At 41.2% G+C, this 15,766-nt stretch overlaps 1 protein-coding gene across 8 annotated transcripts in view; it reads left to right on the plus strand.

The window, feature by feature from the left end:
- The window catches only part of arhgap24 (Rho GTPase activating protein 24), a 57,076-nt gene that overhangs the window by 30,750 nt on the left and 10,560 nt on the right, over window positions 1-15,766 (plus strand). For all 8 annotated transcript variants that reach the window (XM_061801124.1, XM_061801122.1, XM_061801125.1 and 5 more), the window contains one exon: window positions 11,657-11,779. In XM_061801124.1, the coding sequence (XP_061657108.1) occupies window positions 11,657-11,779 (123 nt within the window). The remainder of the gene's footprint in view (window positions 1-11,656; window positions 11,780-15,766) is intronic.

Consider the following 15,766-nt stretch of genomic DNA (forward strand, 5'->3'; position numbering starts at 1 on the left):
TAGCTATCAGCGAGTCATGCCTCTAAATGTTTGAATTCCATATAGGCAGTGTTCATTGCTACAGCTTGCATTGCATTCATTTTGTAATTCTACCACCGGTACATAGTCGTTATCCCTGCAGCAAACGTTGCGCTGTGGAAAATATTTCCGTTGTCAGTGGAATTTCCTTTTCTTTGCAATACTGAAGGTTCTGATACATTGAATATATCACAGCGCGTGGGGGTTTAATGCTGCGCTGGAGAGAACATTGGCAACATGGAGAAACAAGTCTTAATTTCGGTATCTTGGTTGATACTGGGTCTTCGGCCTTTTTGAGCCTTGCAGTGACATTTTGGTTCCCAGTTAAGTCATTGTAGACCTTATAGACTCAGCTGATCCATCAGTGTCATGCTCAAGGTCTCCCCATCAGTGTTTTGAAACCCAGTTTCCATCTAGGTTCACACAGGGTCTTCACGTTTGCTGGGTGTCAGCAAATATTTTTTTTTCCAGTTCCCAGACAAGTTATTGAAGACCTCACAGGACTAACTGAGTTCTCAAGGCCCTGCTTAAGGTCACCCCATCAGTATTTAAAAGCTCAGTTTCCATCTCTAGGTTCAGAGAGGGTCTTCAGTCTTTCATGTTTGCTTGAGTTTGGGGTTCACAACCAAGTCATTGTAGACCTTGTAGTCCCAGATTAGTCTACAACGGTTTGCTCATTAGCACACCAATAGTTCAGGGTGTCCCTCTATAACATTGTGTCTCAATTTCCATATCTTAGTTCATAGATGGTTTACAGACATTTATGGTCCTTCGGAGGTATTCATACCGTGACTTCCTGGTTCCCAAAAAAGTTATTGTAGACCTCCCAGGATCATCTTAGTGTTCAGTGCCTTGCTGAAGGGTATATTATCAGGCTGCACTCTAACTGTTACCTCTCCCAATTGTGACAAGATTTTAGAGTCGCAATAGCTCTCCAGAAATACCAAAGACCCTCTCTTTCATTGTGACAGGTTCTCTCCATGTCAAGGAATTGCACACTTGTATACCGCGTGAACATCAAGGGGCTAAGAAAATTGCCCTTGGGGTCTCCTGTGTTGAGTTGAGGAAGTGTGAGTTGTCTGCACGCTTTCTTGTGAGGTCTTCGATTCGCTTCTGTGCATTTTGTGTGTTAAAATAACAGAGAAGTTGCTTATCACAGAAGTTTACAACTATAAGCTCCTAAACCGCACATGGGGTTTAATTGACACTCGAGTGTGTTTGTAGTCTAAGCATGCAGCTTGAAGAAGTCTCACCCGAGGACTAAAATCCATCGTTAGTTTAAAAAAAAAAAAAAACATCCGGCTGGCTCATGTGTCACTTTACTTGAGGCAGACTGCAGTTCATACTCGACTAGACTCGTCTAGACTAGAATTACATTAAAACACTGAACAAATAAAAGAGGTGTGGATCATCACGAGTTTCTAAATTTTAGGGTTTTTTTCAACATTATTCTTTCAGATCAACTCAAATGTAAGATTAAGGGCAATAAAGCAATATTGCAGATGTTATGGAATGGTATTGGCTAAAAGTTCCTAACAGGCAGCCTGGGAGATTGATCTGATGTTCCACACTGCCGAGATAGCCTATTTGCATGGTATCGGCCGACTGCTATTGTATGCAGAGATTTCTTAACAAGGGTTAAATTATTCAACTTACAGTATTTCTTTCTTTGTCTTTTAGGACTTTTGACAGCATGGGATTTCTTAGGGAATTTCTCTATTGATTGAGATTCTTTAATTTTTCCTCACATACTATGTTGTGTGATGGTTGTTCCCTGCTCAAGGGAGTCAGATACAAATCTTGACTCAGTACCTACGGTATGTATAAGAAAGTGGTTAAAGACCCTGTGAAGTGATTACAGTGATTTGTGTGTAAATTACATATGTTGGGAGATAAGTGCTGAAAACGTCCAAAGGAGCAGAGACATCTGCTTTGCCGCTGCAATGCTACTCGTCGCACTTGGGGTCACACCGCAGCTGAGAGTGTAGCCCAAGTGACACCAAAAACTGTTTCAGGGAAGATGTCTTTTTATAAGTTGTAGTCATAGTTTAATGGCTAACTGCGTACTACAAAATTTGAAAATGGGAAAGTTTTTATGAATAAGGAAGGGGCAATGCTCCTGAATGGCTACAATGAATGGATGGGTGGTGTCTAGATAGTGGGGGAGCGGACTCATGCCAAAAAGTATACACCCCAGCCAGCAATTGTCACAAGGCTATTCAATAGCCCACCAAAAAAAATTAGGCCAGCTAAAATGGTGAAAAAGAGTTTTAAGCTACAGCGCAACAATTCTGTAATATAGTGCTCTCATTTGACAGACTTTTTAAGAACACTTCTGTGTGGTGTGTCAAATCTATGACTTTTTTTTTTTCAATTTACTGGTTCTTACAATACATTAAATACGTAAATATAGTTAAAAATAAAATATACACAAATAATTTGATCATTTCCAAAACGGGATTCCAACCTGGGATCTTCTAGGGGTTTGTCCAGAGTGCCATTAATTCCCAGAAAAGCTGAAAAAGGAAAGGAACAACTGTTGCTGGAGTCCAAAAACACCCCCTCTGGCTGCCTGACAGAAGCGCTAGCGTCACTGTTGGCATTACTGTCTGCACTCTGATTATCACCCCACGGTGACCCATTTTTTTCCCCTGCTTAAATCCACCCAACACTGCTTTTGTCAGCTTTGTCAACGAAAACAATGAGGATGTGGAGCGGCAGCGCCACAGACGGGGGTTGTGTTCTGTGGTCTAGCCCAAGTTTGACTCTTACGTGTCAAAATGATGATTAAAGGTGCAGACACAGGTCTCACTGTTGGATCCACCTGCGCTACTTCGACAGAATCCACGTGTCAGTCACTAGGTGGCAATATGAAGTGACGGCGCCTGTTGAGTAATGAACATCAGATTTATTGTGCTTTCTATCACATTAATGCCGCTCCCTGACAGGCCCTTCACTGCCTGAAATCAATCCAGAGAGTGAAAATGTTAATTTACAGCTCCAAGGCACATTGGCAGACTAAAGTCATTACTCAACAAATCGTACAGTCTTCCCTCTTCCTTCACTGCTAATCTTTTGGCTTTTCACGGAGGAGAGAACTCTGACCACTGGGTTGGAACAATTTGTCACAATAAATGAGGAAGTTGTGGGACCTTTTCTTCAAAAAAAGAGTTCAAAGGCCTTGCAAAAAAGGGCTTAGACTACAAATATTGGCTTTGGGGAGTGCAGGTGTGCATCTGGCCCAAGGCCGTCATCTGTGCTGAAAGGTGATATTAGCAGGTCTTAGTGAGGGACTTTTCTGCTCCCCTGCATGTTTCTCCTCTGCTTGGGGATGAAGCTTCACTCCACGTTTTGTCAAATTAACACAAATGACAGTCCTCTGAGATGAACACACATGGTTGAAGTACAGTAATCCCTCGTTTTTGTCAGTTAATGGGGACCACAATCCCCCGCGAAAGGTGAAAAACCACAAAGTAGGAACAGCCACGGATTTCATGTTCCCGAATAATCTGTTGCAGTAGTCAAACTTTCCCTTCATAAAACTTTCAAATACTTAACTGTGACAGAGTGCAGACACATAAAAACATGCACACACACAAAAAACTGCCACGTAAACAAAAATGCCATCGTCTATGTTGTTTGACAGTCAGACCTTTGGGGTCTGTTCCATCCATCAATCCATTCATTTTCTGTACCACTCTTTCCTAATTTGGGTCACGGGTGAGCTGGAGCATGTCCCAGCAGACTTTGGGCGAGAGGCAGTGTCCACCCTGAGAAGGTCGCCACCCAATTGCTGTCTAGATAAAAAATGGCGTTAGCCATACTTTTGATGAGTTCCAATTTTTGCAAAAAGTTACATTTATTCTCGTCATCTCTTCTCTATTCTCATCGAACAACTTGTATACAAATACAAAGGAAACAGAAAAAAAATTGTGGTCTTATGTTTTGGCTTTTTTTTGGTATAGGTTTTAAGAAATTTTCCTTGACGATTGTCCACCAAATTCAGAGTTCTTCCAGTTTCGAGAGTGCTGTCATGTAAAATGTAGAGCTAGCTTTAACAAGTTCAACAAATGCTGGGCTACTTTTGTCTTGGCCCTTGTTTTGTTTCTGGATTTGTCGTTGACTTTTTGACTTTTTTTTTGTCTTGAAACTTTATGCCAAACATTGAAAAACTATTATTTAGCCAAACCTTTGCTAAAAAAAACAACTTTTACAGTAAGTTTATTTTGTGGCTCTCTCAACTTGCATTATTTAAAGGTCCACTGTCATGAAATGCATAATATTTAGTATGTTATTAATGGAAAAAAAAGGCAGCCGGAATGGAACCATCCTTTTTTTCATCACACAACATGATTTTGACATTTATGGCTTTTTGTCACTCCCGCCATGAAAATCCTCCTAAGGGATTTGTTTTCGAGAAGAAGCAGGAAGTGACATTAGTAGCAGACGCCCACTCAAGCGGCTTCATGTGTTTATACCAATTTTACCTGCGGGAAGGTAACGCTTTGTTCCTTCGTGTTCGCCAAAATGCCGGCTCGTTGTATTGTTGAATATTGCTGAAACACTCGGGAGGCTGGATCCAGTCATCATACTTTTACAAAAGACCCGGTTCGTCATGAAAAATGGATTGCACAGGTGCAAAGGACGAGAGCTTTGTGCATCCCTAATGACAGGAAGGTGCGTATAGAGCTATTAAAAAAATAATAATAGTTGGGGGACCGCGTAATCCATCTCTCATAACGTAATAAAAGATTCACGTACGTAAGACAGGGGTGCTAAATATGTTGATGTGCGCGGACGGCTTCCGTGTCGGCTCGCCAACGGCAGCTTCCGCATCAGGCTCGCCGGCAAAGGCTTCCGCGTCGGCCCTGATGCGGAGATGGTTTGGCAGTGTGCGGGAGTAGAAAGGAGCTTCCCCCATGGCATGGGTCCTCCTGAGTACGCAACATACTGTCGGGGGTGTCTGTTGTTAGTTAGAAGTGATCGCATATAATCAAAATATGGTTTGAAATGATAGGGTAATATTGCCCAGGTCATTTCACTCGATTGTAAGAGCTTCCGTGTCAGAAGGGACATCGTAAAAATCCGAAAATCTCTGTTGTTCCTCTGTGAATGTCCTGGTGTGACGTCATCAACAGACGTTGCATGCAATATGGCTACCACTTTGATGTCGAATGAGACTTCCGCAAATTTGCGCATGGATAACGTGATCTCTGCTCATATTTATTTTTTTGTATAGAAATTGAAGTGAATAATGTTATATGCATTTTTCATTACAATATCTATTTTAGAATGTTTATAGACATGACACTTAAGCTTTGAAGAAAAAAAATGTAGCCCAGTGAGTATGGATACATGAAAACAAACTGGAAAAAAAAGAAAACATATTTTTCAATTTCTTTAATTGTTAGGTTAGGGTTTCATTTTGCTGTGTTGGTACTCCGCCATAAATTGGGCAACCTTAATTTCAGCTGTGCGTATCTTGCCGTGAATTCTGTGCATGAAGTCCTGCATGCATGTGGAGCAAACCCACTTTTATCCTTAAGTGATGTATACAAAGGAGTGTCCACCACAACATTCCATGCCACACACAACACAACAACAGTGGGATGAAATCCTCATCCTTGTGAGTGCTCTTTGGTGAATGCTTGAGGGTTTTTTTTCCCTTTGCTTGGGTTTGCAACACTCTTTCCTAGAAGCTTCTTCTAAAGTGTTTTTGGATCGCTGATGTTTCAGTGGCAGCAGATGACAACAACTTGCCAAAACTCAGTAAAAAAAAGTCATAAAGTTTCAGTGTTGTACCATATACTCATTTGTTTTCCTTTCTAGGTATCATTTCTTGCCTTATGGGGCAACGGTCAGTCATTAAAATGTAAGGAAAAAGCTTGCAATGATGCATTATCCACATTTTTAAAGACATATACTCAAAATAACAAAAGCATCACTTCTAAATCCTCTTCAGTTTTTGCATAAAACTGAATCCAAACAAGCTAACTGGGAAAGGGGTTGATAATATTTTTGAAAAAGAAAATAATACCACCCAGTCTTTTGAGCGTCTGTATTCTGGGCATCTGATTCCCTCGCGAGCTTCCGATCAGACATTGCTAAAGTTGCGCTGAATTGCACTTACATAATAGTTTAGTGTATTTACAGCTGCCTTAGCTGCACACAGCACACAGTCTGTTATTTGCTAGCCATGAAAACAGAACGGAGGCTGCCTGGACAGTCTAGTGACCACCCTTGAACGTGATGACCCCCTCGCCCCTCCCGTACCCCCCTTGGACTGTCCCAGCAGCTGCAAAAGTAGGAAAACCACAATGATACATTCCGAGCTCGGATATCATGTTAACCCGTAGAGACAATTATTCACCATTTTTTTTGGCGCCATGATCGCATCTTTACCCTTTAGACAGAGTCAGTCAAGCGGACCGCCTACACCCCTCTTGTTGTTACTCATTAAGTATCAGATGGTAATGGATAGCTATTGTAGCTCTATGGGGGTCTGTGTTCTCTGGCAGACAGTATCTTTGGAGGCTCAGGTAATGTTGCCTTGATAACGACATTGCTGACCATTGATACCACCCACCTGTGGGCTGTCGGGTGAAAGGGGGGAGTCTGGCATTAGATGGGATGATTTGTCCCTGACAGAAATAAGTGAGACACCCAGGGGCAGAAAAGAAGATGAGGTACACGGGACCCGAGAAGATCAGGTAACGCTGGTCGCGAAAATGATGCTTTGACGCTGGCTAAAATGAGGAAAAGTGAAATGTCTTGACATTTAACGTGGCGTACTTGTGTTTGGCAATGTGCCAGAATCGTGTATGAAATTGTTGCCTCCCAAGTTAAAAATGCTGTTATTGTCCCAAAAAGTTTTGGACACCACATAGCAAGTTTTGAGTGGCTTTGAATGTGTCCTTGACTGCAAGTGTAGGTAAAAATCATGTGATGCTGGTTGAAATGATTTATGCCAATTTAATGTCCAAAATGACATTCAAGGCAAATCATTTATGGAAAAAGCTTGGTCCCGCTCCACATTTTCCATCTTTTAAGTCACTCAAGTGACCTAATGATTAACACGTCAACAGAAACATTTTGGATGTCGGGGTTTGGCCCCAGCTTTCCTGTATGGAGTTTATATGGTGCTTGCAAGAAAAAATGTAATGTGTAACTATAAAGGGGTGACAAATCTTTTTTATTTCAAGAAAATAATGCTCAAAATTTCAAAATAGTATTTTTTTCATGAAAAAGTCAAATACACGAAAAGGCACTGTTTTAAGAAGTGTACAAAAATGTTTTGTTTTTTTTCAACACAGCCAGTATTGTGTGAAAATTAAATCCTTTAAATATTTTTTTCAAGAAAGAATCCACGTGTTATATCAAGAAAAAATGTGAATTTTCTATAATAGTCATGTTTTGTTCCAGGAAAAAAAGTCATGAATACCCAAAACCAAAATAAGATTTGTTTCCAAGGAAAAAGTCTTGGCTGCACAAATACAGTCCAATTTTCTTAAAGAAATGTCATAAATGTAGAAAAGTGTTGTTGTTGATGTTTTTATGAAAAATATTAGAGATGCTCTACACAACAAAAGATTGATAGATTATTGAATTGAAGATGGGAAAGCTGTGAGGATAAGCGGCACAGAAAATGGATGGATGGATGGATGGATGGATGGATGGATGGATGGATGGATGGATGGATGGATGGATGGGAAAGCCAATAGATGACATCATGGTGAAGCATGGCAGTGTTAATGCACCTTCCCTGTTTGGCGATGGGGTCGTGGCCGAGATCTTCCCATTGTTCCCGTTACTGTGCTAAAGCGAGGCATGTGTGTGCGTGCGTGTGTGTGTGTGTGTGTGCGTGCGTGCGTGTGTGTGCCTGCGTGTGTGTGTGTGTGTGTGTGTGTGTGTGTGTGTGTGTGTGTGCTCAGCAACCCCCTCTGTAAACCTCGCCTCCTTGCCTTTCTTTTTCACTGGCTCTCAGCTGTGCTTCATTGTTCAGAGCGGAGCCGGCGTCCTCAAGTTTAGGATTCTTGCTAAAGATTTTCGACTCTTTCCACACTCTCGCCGGCTTACCCGGGAGTGGAGGTCGAGGTATGGATGTGGTCCATCCACCCATCTGTAGCTTGCCCGTGTATGGATTATCTCAGTTACTGTCTTCGCCGCCAGGTAATGTTGGTTGCTTCGTACCGTGACATTGGTGCATTGCATTTGATTGATATCAATCAATCTATTATGTATGAATGTTTTGGGGTTTTTTTTAATCCCTAAAGTGCTTCTCCTGGATGCGGACTGTCATTAAACACAATGCTGATTGTGAGAAAACTGTGATTCTTTTGGGGTTTTTTCTTCTGCTGTTCAGAATAAAAAGTGAATCTCATATATTATACAGATTTAGTAAATAAGAAAATAGTTTGGAAATGGCCACTTCCTTCCAAATGTCTATATTAAAAATCACTTTGATCGTTTCTAATGTAATGTAATTTCTTGAGCTGGTGAACTTTGGGTTTTCTTAAATTATGATCGCCAAAATGACAACGAAAAAAAACCTCCCGTTATTGCGCTCCATGTGTGAAGCTGTATGATTTGAATTTCACTTTTTGAACTAACAATTGAAATAGATTAACTCATTTAATAGTTAAGATACTGGTATGTGCTAATTAATAATACCAGTGCAATCTATGTATTTTTCAATAATGTCATAATTGATGGTTTCACAATAAAAACAGCAAATGGTAATATTGTTTTTATTGCTTAAGATACGAAATTCTTGCTAGATGTACACAAATCTGTTGTTGTGGTAGAATCATCATCCATGCTTTTATCTCAAGTAGACTTGACTATTGTATTGGTCTTCTGACTGGACTCCCAAAAAGAGCATTAAACAGCCGCGGCTCATTCAGAACGCTGCAGCTTGCGGTCTGACCAAAACAAAGCGGTCAGAGCATATACCTCCAATACTAAAGTCCTTCCACTGGCTTCCAGTCAGCTTTAGAATAGATTTTAAAGTTCTGCTACTGGTCTATAAATCAATAAATTATTCAGGTCCTGAATACCGGAAAGAAATGCTTACGGAATACAAACCCAGTGGCGCTCTGAGATCGACTGACAGAGCCCTGAGCCCCAAGTGTGACTTTTTTAAAATCCAGGTTGAAAACTCTTCTTTTTTCTCATGCTTTTTAAAATATATCCACTTTTTGATCATATTACTTGCACTGTATGAGGTTTTAACTGTCTTTTTTAAAACTATTTTGTTTGTCATTTTTATTGTTTTATCCTGTTTTAAATGGTTTATCTCTTTGTTTTCATATGCCTTTAATCATATAAAGCACATTGAGTTACCTCGTGTATGAAATGCGCTATACAAATATATTTGCTTTGCTCGAATGATGTGTTCGATTAATTTACTGTATTACCCCTCAAATTTGTGTATACACGGGCTCACCGATAGGTTTGGAAGAGTCCACATTAAACCACCTTAACGGTGCTGGGTGCACTCGATTTTATTGGCAGGTGGTCAAAAAATCTGTTTGGAAAAATGCAAGGTGTTTTTGAGCATAGCGATTTGTTGTGGTATATGCTAGCAAGGGTTAAAGGTTAAGTCAATCTTATTGCCGCGGGCGTTTCCTGCTTAGAGCATGAGTGGTACAGTATTCCTAATATTACTTGCAGCAGATCAACACAGGCATTCAACTGGACTAGCTACATTGGCATCATAGCGGGCTTTAAAGCTAGCGAACATCGTACCGAACTGCTTAGGGCCATGCGGTTGGGATCCGCGTGTACGTGTAATGGCCACAGACTTATTTGTGAGACATACCGAGCACAGGACGATCTTTTGTTGTATCGCACCTGTTTGGCGGGTGTGGGGGGAGTCAAAGACCGCTCCACTACAGCTGGTTTGGCTTTTCATTAGCGTGCACTACCGGAATGGACATTTGGTTTCCACAAGCTGATGAGCACACGCACCATGTAATGATGTGCAAAGCCAAAGATCGGTAGGCTATGAATAGGAAATGTGCATTCATTTTAATGGGCATGTCACAAAAATGCAACAACAAATATGTATACACAGTTGTATCTTGAATAACCCTTGCTGAGGAAAATGACACCTGTTGAGCCACCGAAAGCCTTGTTAACATAATAAAGTTGTTATTGAATTATTCTCATTTGTAAGACTTTGTTGTATAATTCTTGATATGGTTTACGTTGTAGTCATTTCTTAACTTTCTCTTCTATAAACAATGAGTTTTAAACAAGCAATTGAATGAAATAGCATGAGCTGGCATATTAGCATAAGGCATCCAGGAAAGGAACATTGAGGGACAGACGGTGGTTGACTTTGCAAAAAGGATGGAGATGGCTGTAGTGAACACTTATTTCCAGAAGAGGGAGGAACATATAGTGACCTACAAGAGCGGAGGGAGAAGCACGCAGATGGATTATATTTTGTGCTGACGATGTAATCTGGTGTGGCAGAAAAGTATTTTAAAATAGTACAGGACATGTATGATGGCAGCAGAAGAACAGCGGTGAGGTGTGGCTTGGGTGTGACAGAAGAATTTAAGGTGGAGGTGGGACTGCATCAGGGATCAGCTCTGAGCCCCTTCCTGTTTGCAGTGGTAATGGATAGGCTGACAGATGAGGTTAGATTGGAATCCCTTTGGACCATGATGTTCGCAGATGATATTGTGATATGCAGTGAAAGCAGGGAGCATACAGAGGAAGAATTAGAAAGATGGAGACATGCACTGGAAAGGAGAGGAATAAAGATTAGCCGAAGTAAAACAGAATATATGTGCGTGAATGAGAAAGGTGGAGGGGGAAGAGTGAGGCTACAGGGAGAAGAGATAGCGAGGGTGGGTGGACGACTTCAAATATTTAGGGTTAACAATCCAGAGCAATGGTGAATGTGGTAAGGAAGTGAAGAAACGGGTCCAAGCGGGTTGGATCAGCTGGCGGAAGGTGTCTGGTGTCTTATGTGACAGAAGAGTCTCTGCTAAGATGAAGGGCAAAGTTTACAAAACAGTGGTGAGGCCGGCCATGATGTACGGATTAGAGACGGCGGCACTGAAGAAACAACAGGAAGCAGAACTGGAGGTAGCAGAAATGAAGATGTTGAGGTTCTCGCTCAGAGTGAGCAGGTTGGATAGGATTAGAAATGAGCTCATTAGAGGGACAGCCAAAGTTGGATGTTTTGGAGACAAGATTCGAGAGAGCAGACTTCGATGGTTTGGACATGTTCAGAGGCGAGAGAGTGAGTATATTGGTAGAAGGATGCTGAGGATGGAGCTCCCAGGCAAAAGAGCGAGAGGAAGACCAAAGAGAAGGTTTATGGATGTGGTGAGGGAAGACATGAGGGCAGTTGGGGTTAGAGAGGAAGATGCAGGAGATAGGCCAAGATGGAAAAAGATGACGTGCTGTGGCGACCCCTAACGCGACAAGCCGAAAGCAAAAGAAGGAGAAGAAGAAGGGGGCACAAATGATTGTGCCCTAATGAATCTCGCTTAGGAACATGTGGCTAAGAGAGACATTTGTCGCTGAGAGTGACTAAAATTTTCTGAATAATTTTTCAATGATAAAAGTTTTGCTACCTGTTCATTTTCATACAAATACGTCGTGCTGTTTATGACAACAGGGGGAGACAGAGAGCGGATGACAACCAACCATGAGACGTACCTCCTTATGGCCAGCACCCAGAATGACATGGAGGATTGGGTGAAGACTATCCGCAGGGTCATATGGGCGCCTTTTGGTGGAGGTCAGTATGCTCACATCCAGCTATCCTATCGCACATGGCCTGAGGGCCGCAGCTTACCCACCCTTGCTCATCACCACTATTTTTCAACCTTCATTGAGCACCCATTTATCGTCTCTCGGCACAAAAAGTGTAAATATAATTACAACTATCGTCTCAATTTTCTCACAAATTGCCTGACTTAGTGTGAAAGAACATAAATCTGATATACTTGCAATAGGCCAGACTTATTCTGCTGCTCAAACAAGATATGTTAGCAATCCATAAATTATAATTTTCAGAATAAAAGTGAATTTGGATGATTTCCTGCAGAACCATCAATGATCACTAACAGCACACTTGAGTGCCATGGCACCCTTGTTCAGGAGCAATGACTGACCCCCACCCCCCCCCAAAAAAAAACGGATGCAATTTCATCCAAGTCCACAGCAAAATATCAATGGCTTCTTCTAATTTAGAAGAATATTCTTGGTCAATTTTAATTTATTTACTTTAATGAATAATTTATTACATTATTTGTTGGTGAACATTTTCTTGGAGGATTACAAAAAAATAAAAGTAAATTATTTATTTTATTATTTAATTTTGATGTAGTTTATATGTTTGGTTTTATATTTCCTGTATCTGTTTATTATAGACTTTTTGGTATTGTTGTATATGTTATTGTTATCTGTTATTTAAGTTTTTTTTTATTTTAATTTTTGTTTTTCTTTTGGATAATTTTTTATTTATGTGTGGGTGTAGATTTATGTTGAACAATTTATTTATACATCTATAAATATTTTTTTTATTCTTGCATTGCATTTATATGTACCCTGTATAGCCACGTATTTATATTGTATTTATTATACATTGTATTACATTGTATTTTTGCCTATAGCTTGGTTTCATTTTTCTACAGCGCTAACAGGTGGAATTTGAACAGGGGTATTCAGATTTTTGATATCCACTGTTCTGTAGGTTCCTCTGCCCTGCGTTGGATGCGTGCAAGCGTATCTGATGTAGTTTTTTAGGGGGGCGTCTTGATGGGGCGCACGTGCTGCATGGGTAGGCGGACCCCCTTGAACACAGAGAGCCGCGTTGGTCCCTCTGTATTGGACTTTGACGTCTATCCCAGTTGACTGCTCTTGAAAGGGACGAGCCATTCGTCAAAGATGCCCCTTGAAATCTGCCCTCCCTCTGCCAACTCCCCCTCTTTGCCCCCCCCATACATACACACATGTTGTGGGCCAAGCCGGCCTTTCACATTGTGCTGCAGCAGCAGATTGAGGCCCGACTGGCCATTCAGGGGCCTCGCGGAGCGATTGGGAGTGACTGATAACGAGGGTTGGCCGTCATGTCGCGCTGTCCTTTCCTTGGCCAGCTTGTGGTCTGAATTTAGACTTTCTGGGATGTGTTGCCGTGGCCTCTCCTTCTGGATCCTTCCTGATATACTGCACGGTAATTAGCGGTCGGGTTGTCCTTTGGGAACGTTTGCATGTTAACTTTGAACATCGGGCTTGCTTGAACTGGCCTTCAAATTAAAACATAGCAATGTAACGTTTGAGCTATTTGCTGTACTGCAATCGTGGCTCACTGAGGCATTTATTTACTCAACTACAGAAGGAGGGAGGCGTTTATTTCTATACATCCTTGGCAACAAGTAAAAGTGGAGTTTAAAATAAAATAAAAATCACTGTTATTGAGAAATGCAGAAAAAAGGGCAAGAACTGAAGCAGACTGGGTAGAACAAATTAAATATTGTGGAGTAGCCACATTTTAAAGTTCACTCTGTTCACATAATGTCAGATCATCTTAATTGCTGCACAGACAACTTTTTTAGAGTATGTGGTAAGACTGCACTTAATCTGTTTATGCACCTCGCGATGTACTACTGTTTTGGTTATCAACTGTGAGTTCAAATGAGTTCGGCACTTGGTGAACTTTCAACTTGCATCAAAATGTATTTATTAGAGAGGAATGTAGAAACGCGGTGAGATTCATTGCAGACTGGGTAGAACTAGCAAGCTCGCCTTTACATAAACCCGGGCCTCCAACTACTTGTCAGCATCTACTGGAATGCTAACTGTCACTTTCTCGTCATCTTTAATACTGTTCAGGAAACTCGTTTACAATATGGTGCAGACTCCACACTTTTCAGAGACTGTTCATCAGCGCTCCTGTTTTGGTGAACAAATGACTACAAAAAATGTCCAAGCATATCTCTGTCTTGAAACTTTGCAGGGATAATTTTTCCAAATGTACTGTCACAATAGTATAGATCCAGATTCTAATAAGTTGGTGCGAAGGCGGCGAGTCAGGAGTCACCAGTCTGTTAAAGGTGTAAAAGCTGAAAAAGAATGTCCCAAAAAAGAAATAAATAAGTGATACATTTATTCATGAGCTGCTTAGACCACAACTGGAGTCCTGATACTCAGCACGCAGCAAACAACTAACTTAAACACTCAACAGCCAGCTACAATCTCCTTCGCGCTCTGTCACAAATAATAACTGCACCTCAATTGCACATTTTTTATGGATAATGCATAATCCATTTAAAAAAAAAAAAGATTACTCAATACATTGATGCGAATAATCTATAGAATACTCTAAAAGATTTTGATAGCTGCAGCACGCCACACAACATTATGTCGCTTTTGAGAGATTGTTTAAATTCCTTGGTCGGTGGTTTGAGTATCGAGATACTTCAAATAGGCTAATGCCTTGTAGGTGCGTTACAGGTCTTGACTCAAAATGTAACTCAGGGAAAATCAGTAAAAATCATGGCAGACTGGGATGAACTACTAACTTAAAGGGCCAGTGTCATGAAATGTATGATTTTTACTATGTTATCAATGAAAAAAAACGGCATCCGACATGGACCCTTGCATTTTTTTAACCACGAAACATGATTTTGACGTATACAGCTTTTTGTAACTCCCGCCATGAAAATCCTCTCGAGGGATTTGTTTTTGAGAGGAAGCAGGAAGTGACGTACATGGCAGGACCGCCCTCAAGTGGACTCGTTTGTTTCTATTAGTTTTACCTCCAGGAAAGTAGCTCGTTGTTCCTTCGTGTTAGCCAAAATGCTGGCTCGTTTCATTGCTGGACATTGCTTGAACACTCGGGAGGATGGATTTACCCTTCATAATTTTGCAAGAGACCCGGTTCGTCGGGAAAAATGGATTGCACGGGTGCAAAGGACGAAAGCTTTGCGGGTTCCAAATAACAGGTAGGTGTGTATACAGCTACTAAAAAGAAACAATAGTTTGGGGGGGCGTAATCCATAAATCAGGGTTGCTAAATGTGTCGATGTGCGCATCGGAAGGCTTCCATGCAGCAGTCGCTGAAGGACGGCCTCCGCAGGGCTTGTGGATCGCTACTGGCCTTGTTGACAAGACCAAGCCGGATGTCATCTAAATATGGCTCGAAACAATAGGGTAATATTGCCCCGGACACTTCACTTGGTTGTGAGATGTTTTCGTCGAAAAGAGCTTCCGTGTCGGAAGGGGCGTGTCCTACTGTAGGGCCCACAGCGTGTTTTCAATGGCGAATGTGCAGGGTGACCTCACGGACAGTAAATGCAGCCAATATGACGACCACTTGGATGTCGAGTGAGACCTCTGCGACTTTGTGCATGTGTGACGCGCTCTCCACTCATACTTATTTTTTCGTGTAGACATTGAAGTGAATTATCTTGTATGTATTTTTCATTCCAATATCTATTTTAGAATGTTTATAGAGATGACACTAGACCTTTAAATAGCTCACATGACCATAAACGGAACGCTAATTGTCATTTATCACGCTGTCCCCCCCAAGACGATATCTGTCTTTAAAATATTTTGGTTAGCGACTGAGTTCAAATTGGCTTAGTGGTTTTTGTACCTTCTTACTGTAAATTCAGTTTGCCTTCAAAACCTTCATACAATGTATCATAAGTGTAGAATTTAGCGTTGAAGATACATCCCTTATAACAGCACACAATCATCAGTCGGAATGGGAATTGAT

Source organism: Syngnathoides biaculeatus, chromosome 17 (genome assembly GCF_019802595.1).
Source record: "Syngnathoides biaculeatus isolate LvHL_M chromosome 17, ASM1980259v1, whole genome shotgun sequence".
NCBI classification, from domain to species: domain Eukaryota; kingdom Metazoa; phylum Chordata; class Actinopteri; order Syngnathiformes; family Syngnathidae; genus Syngnathoides; species Syngnathoides biaculeatus.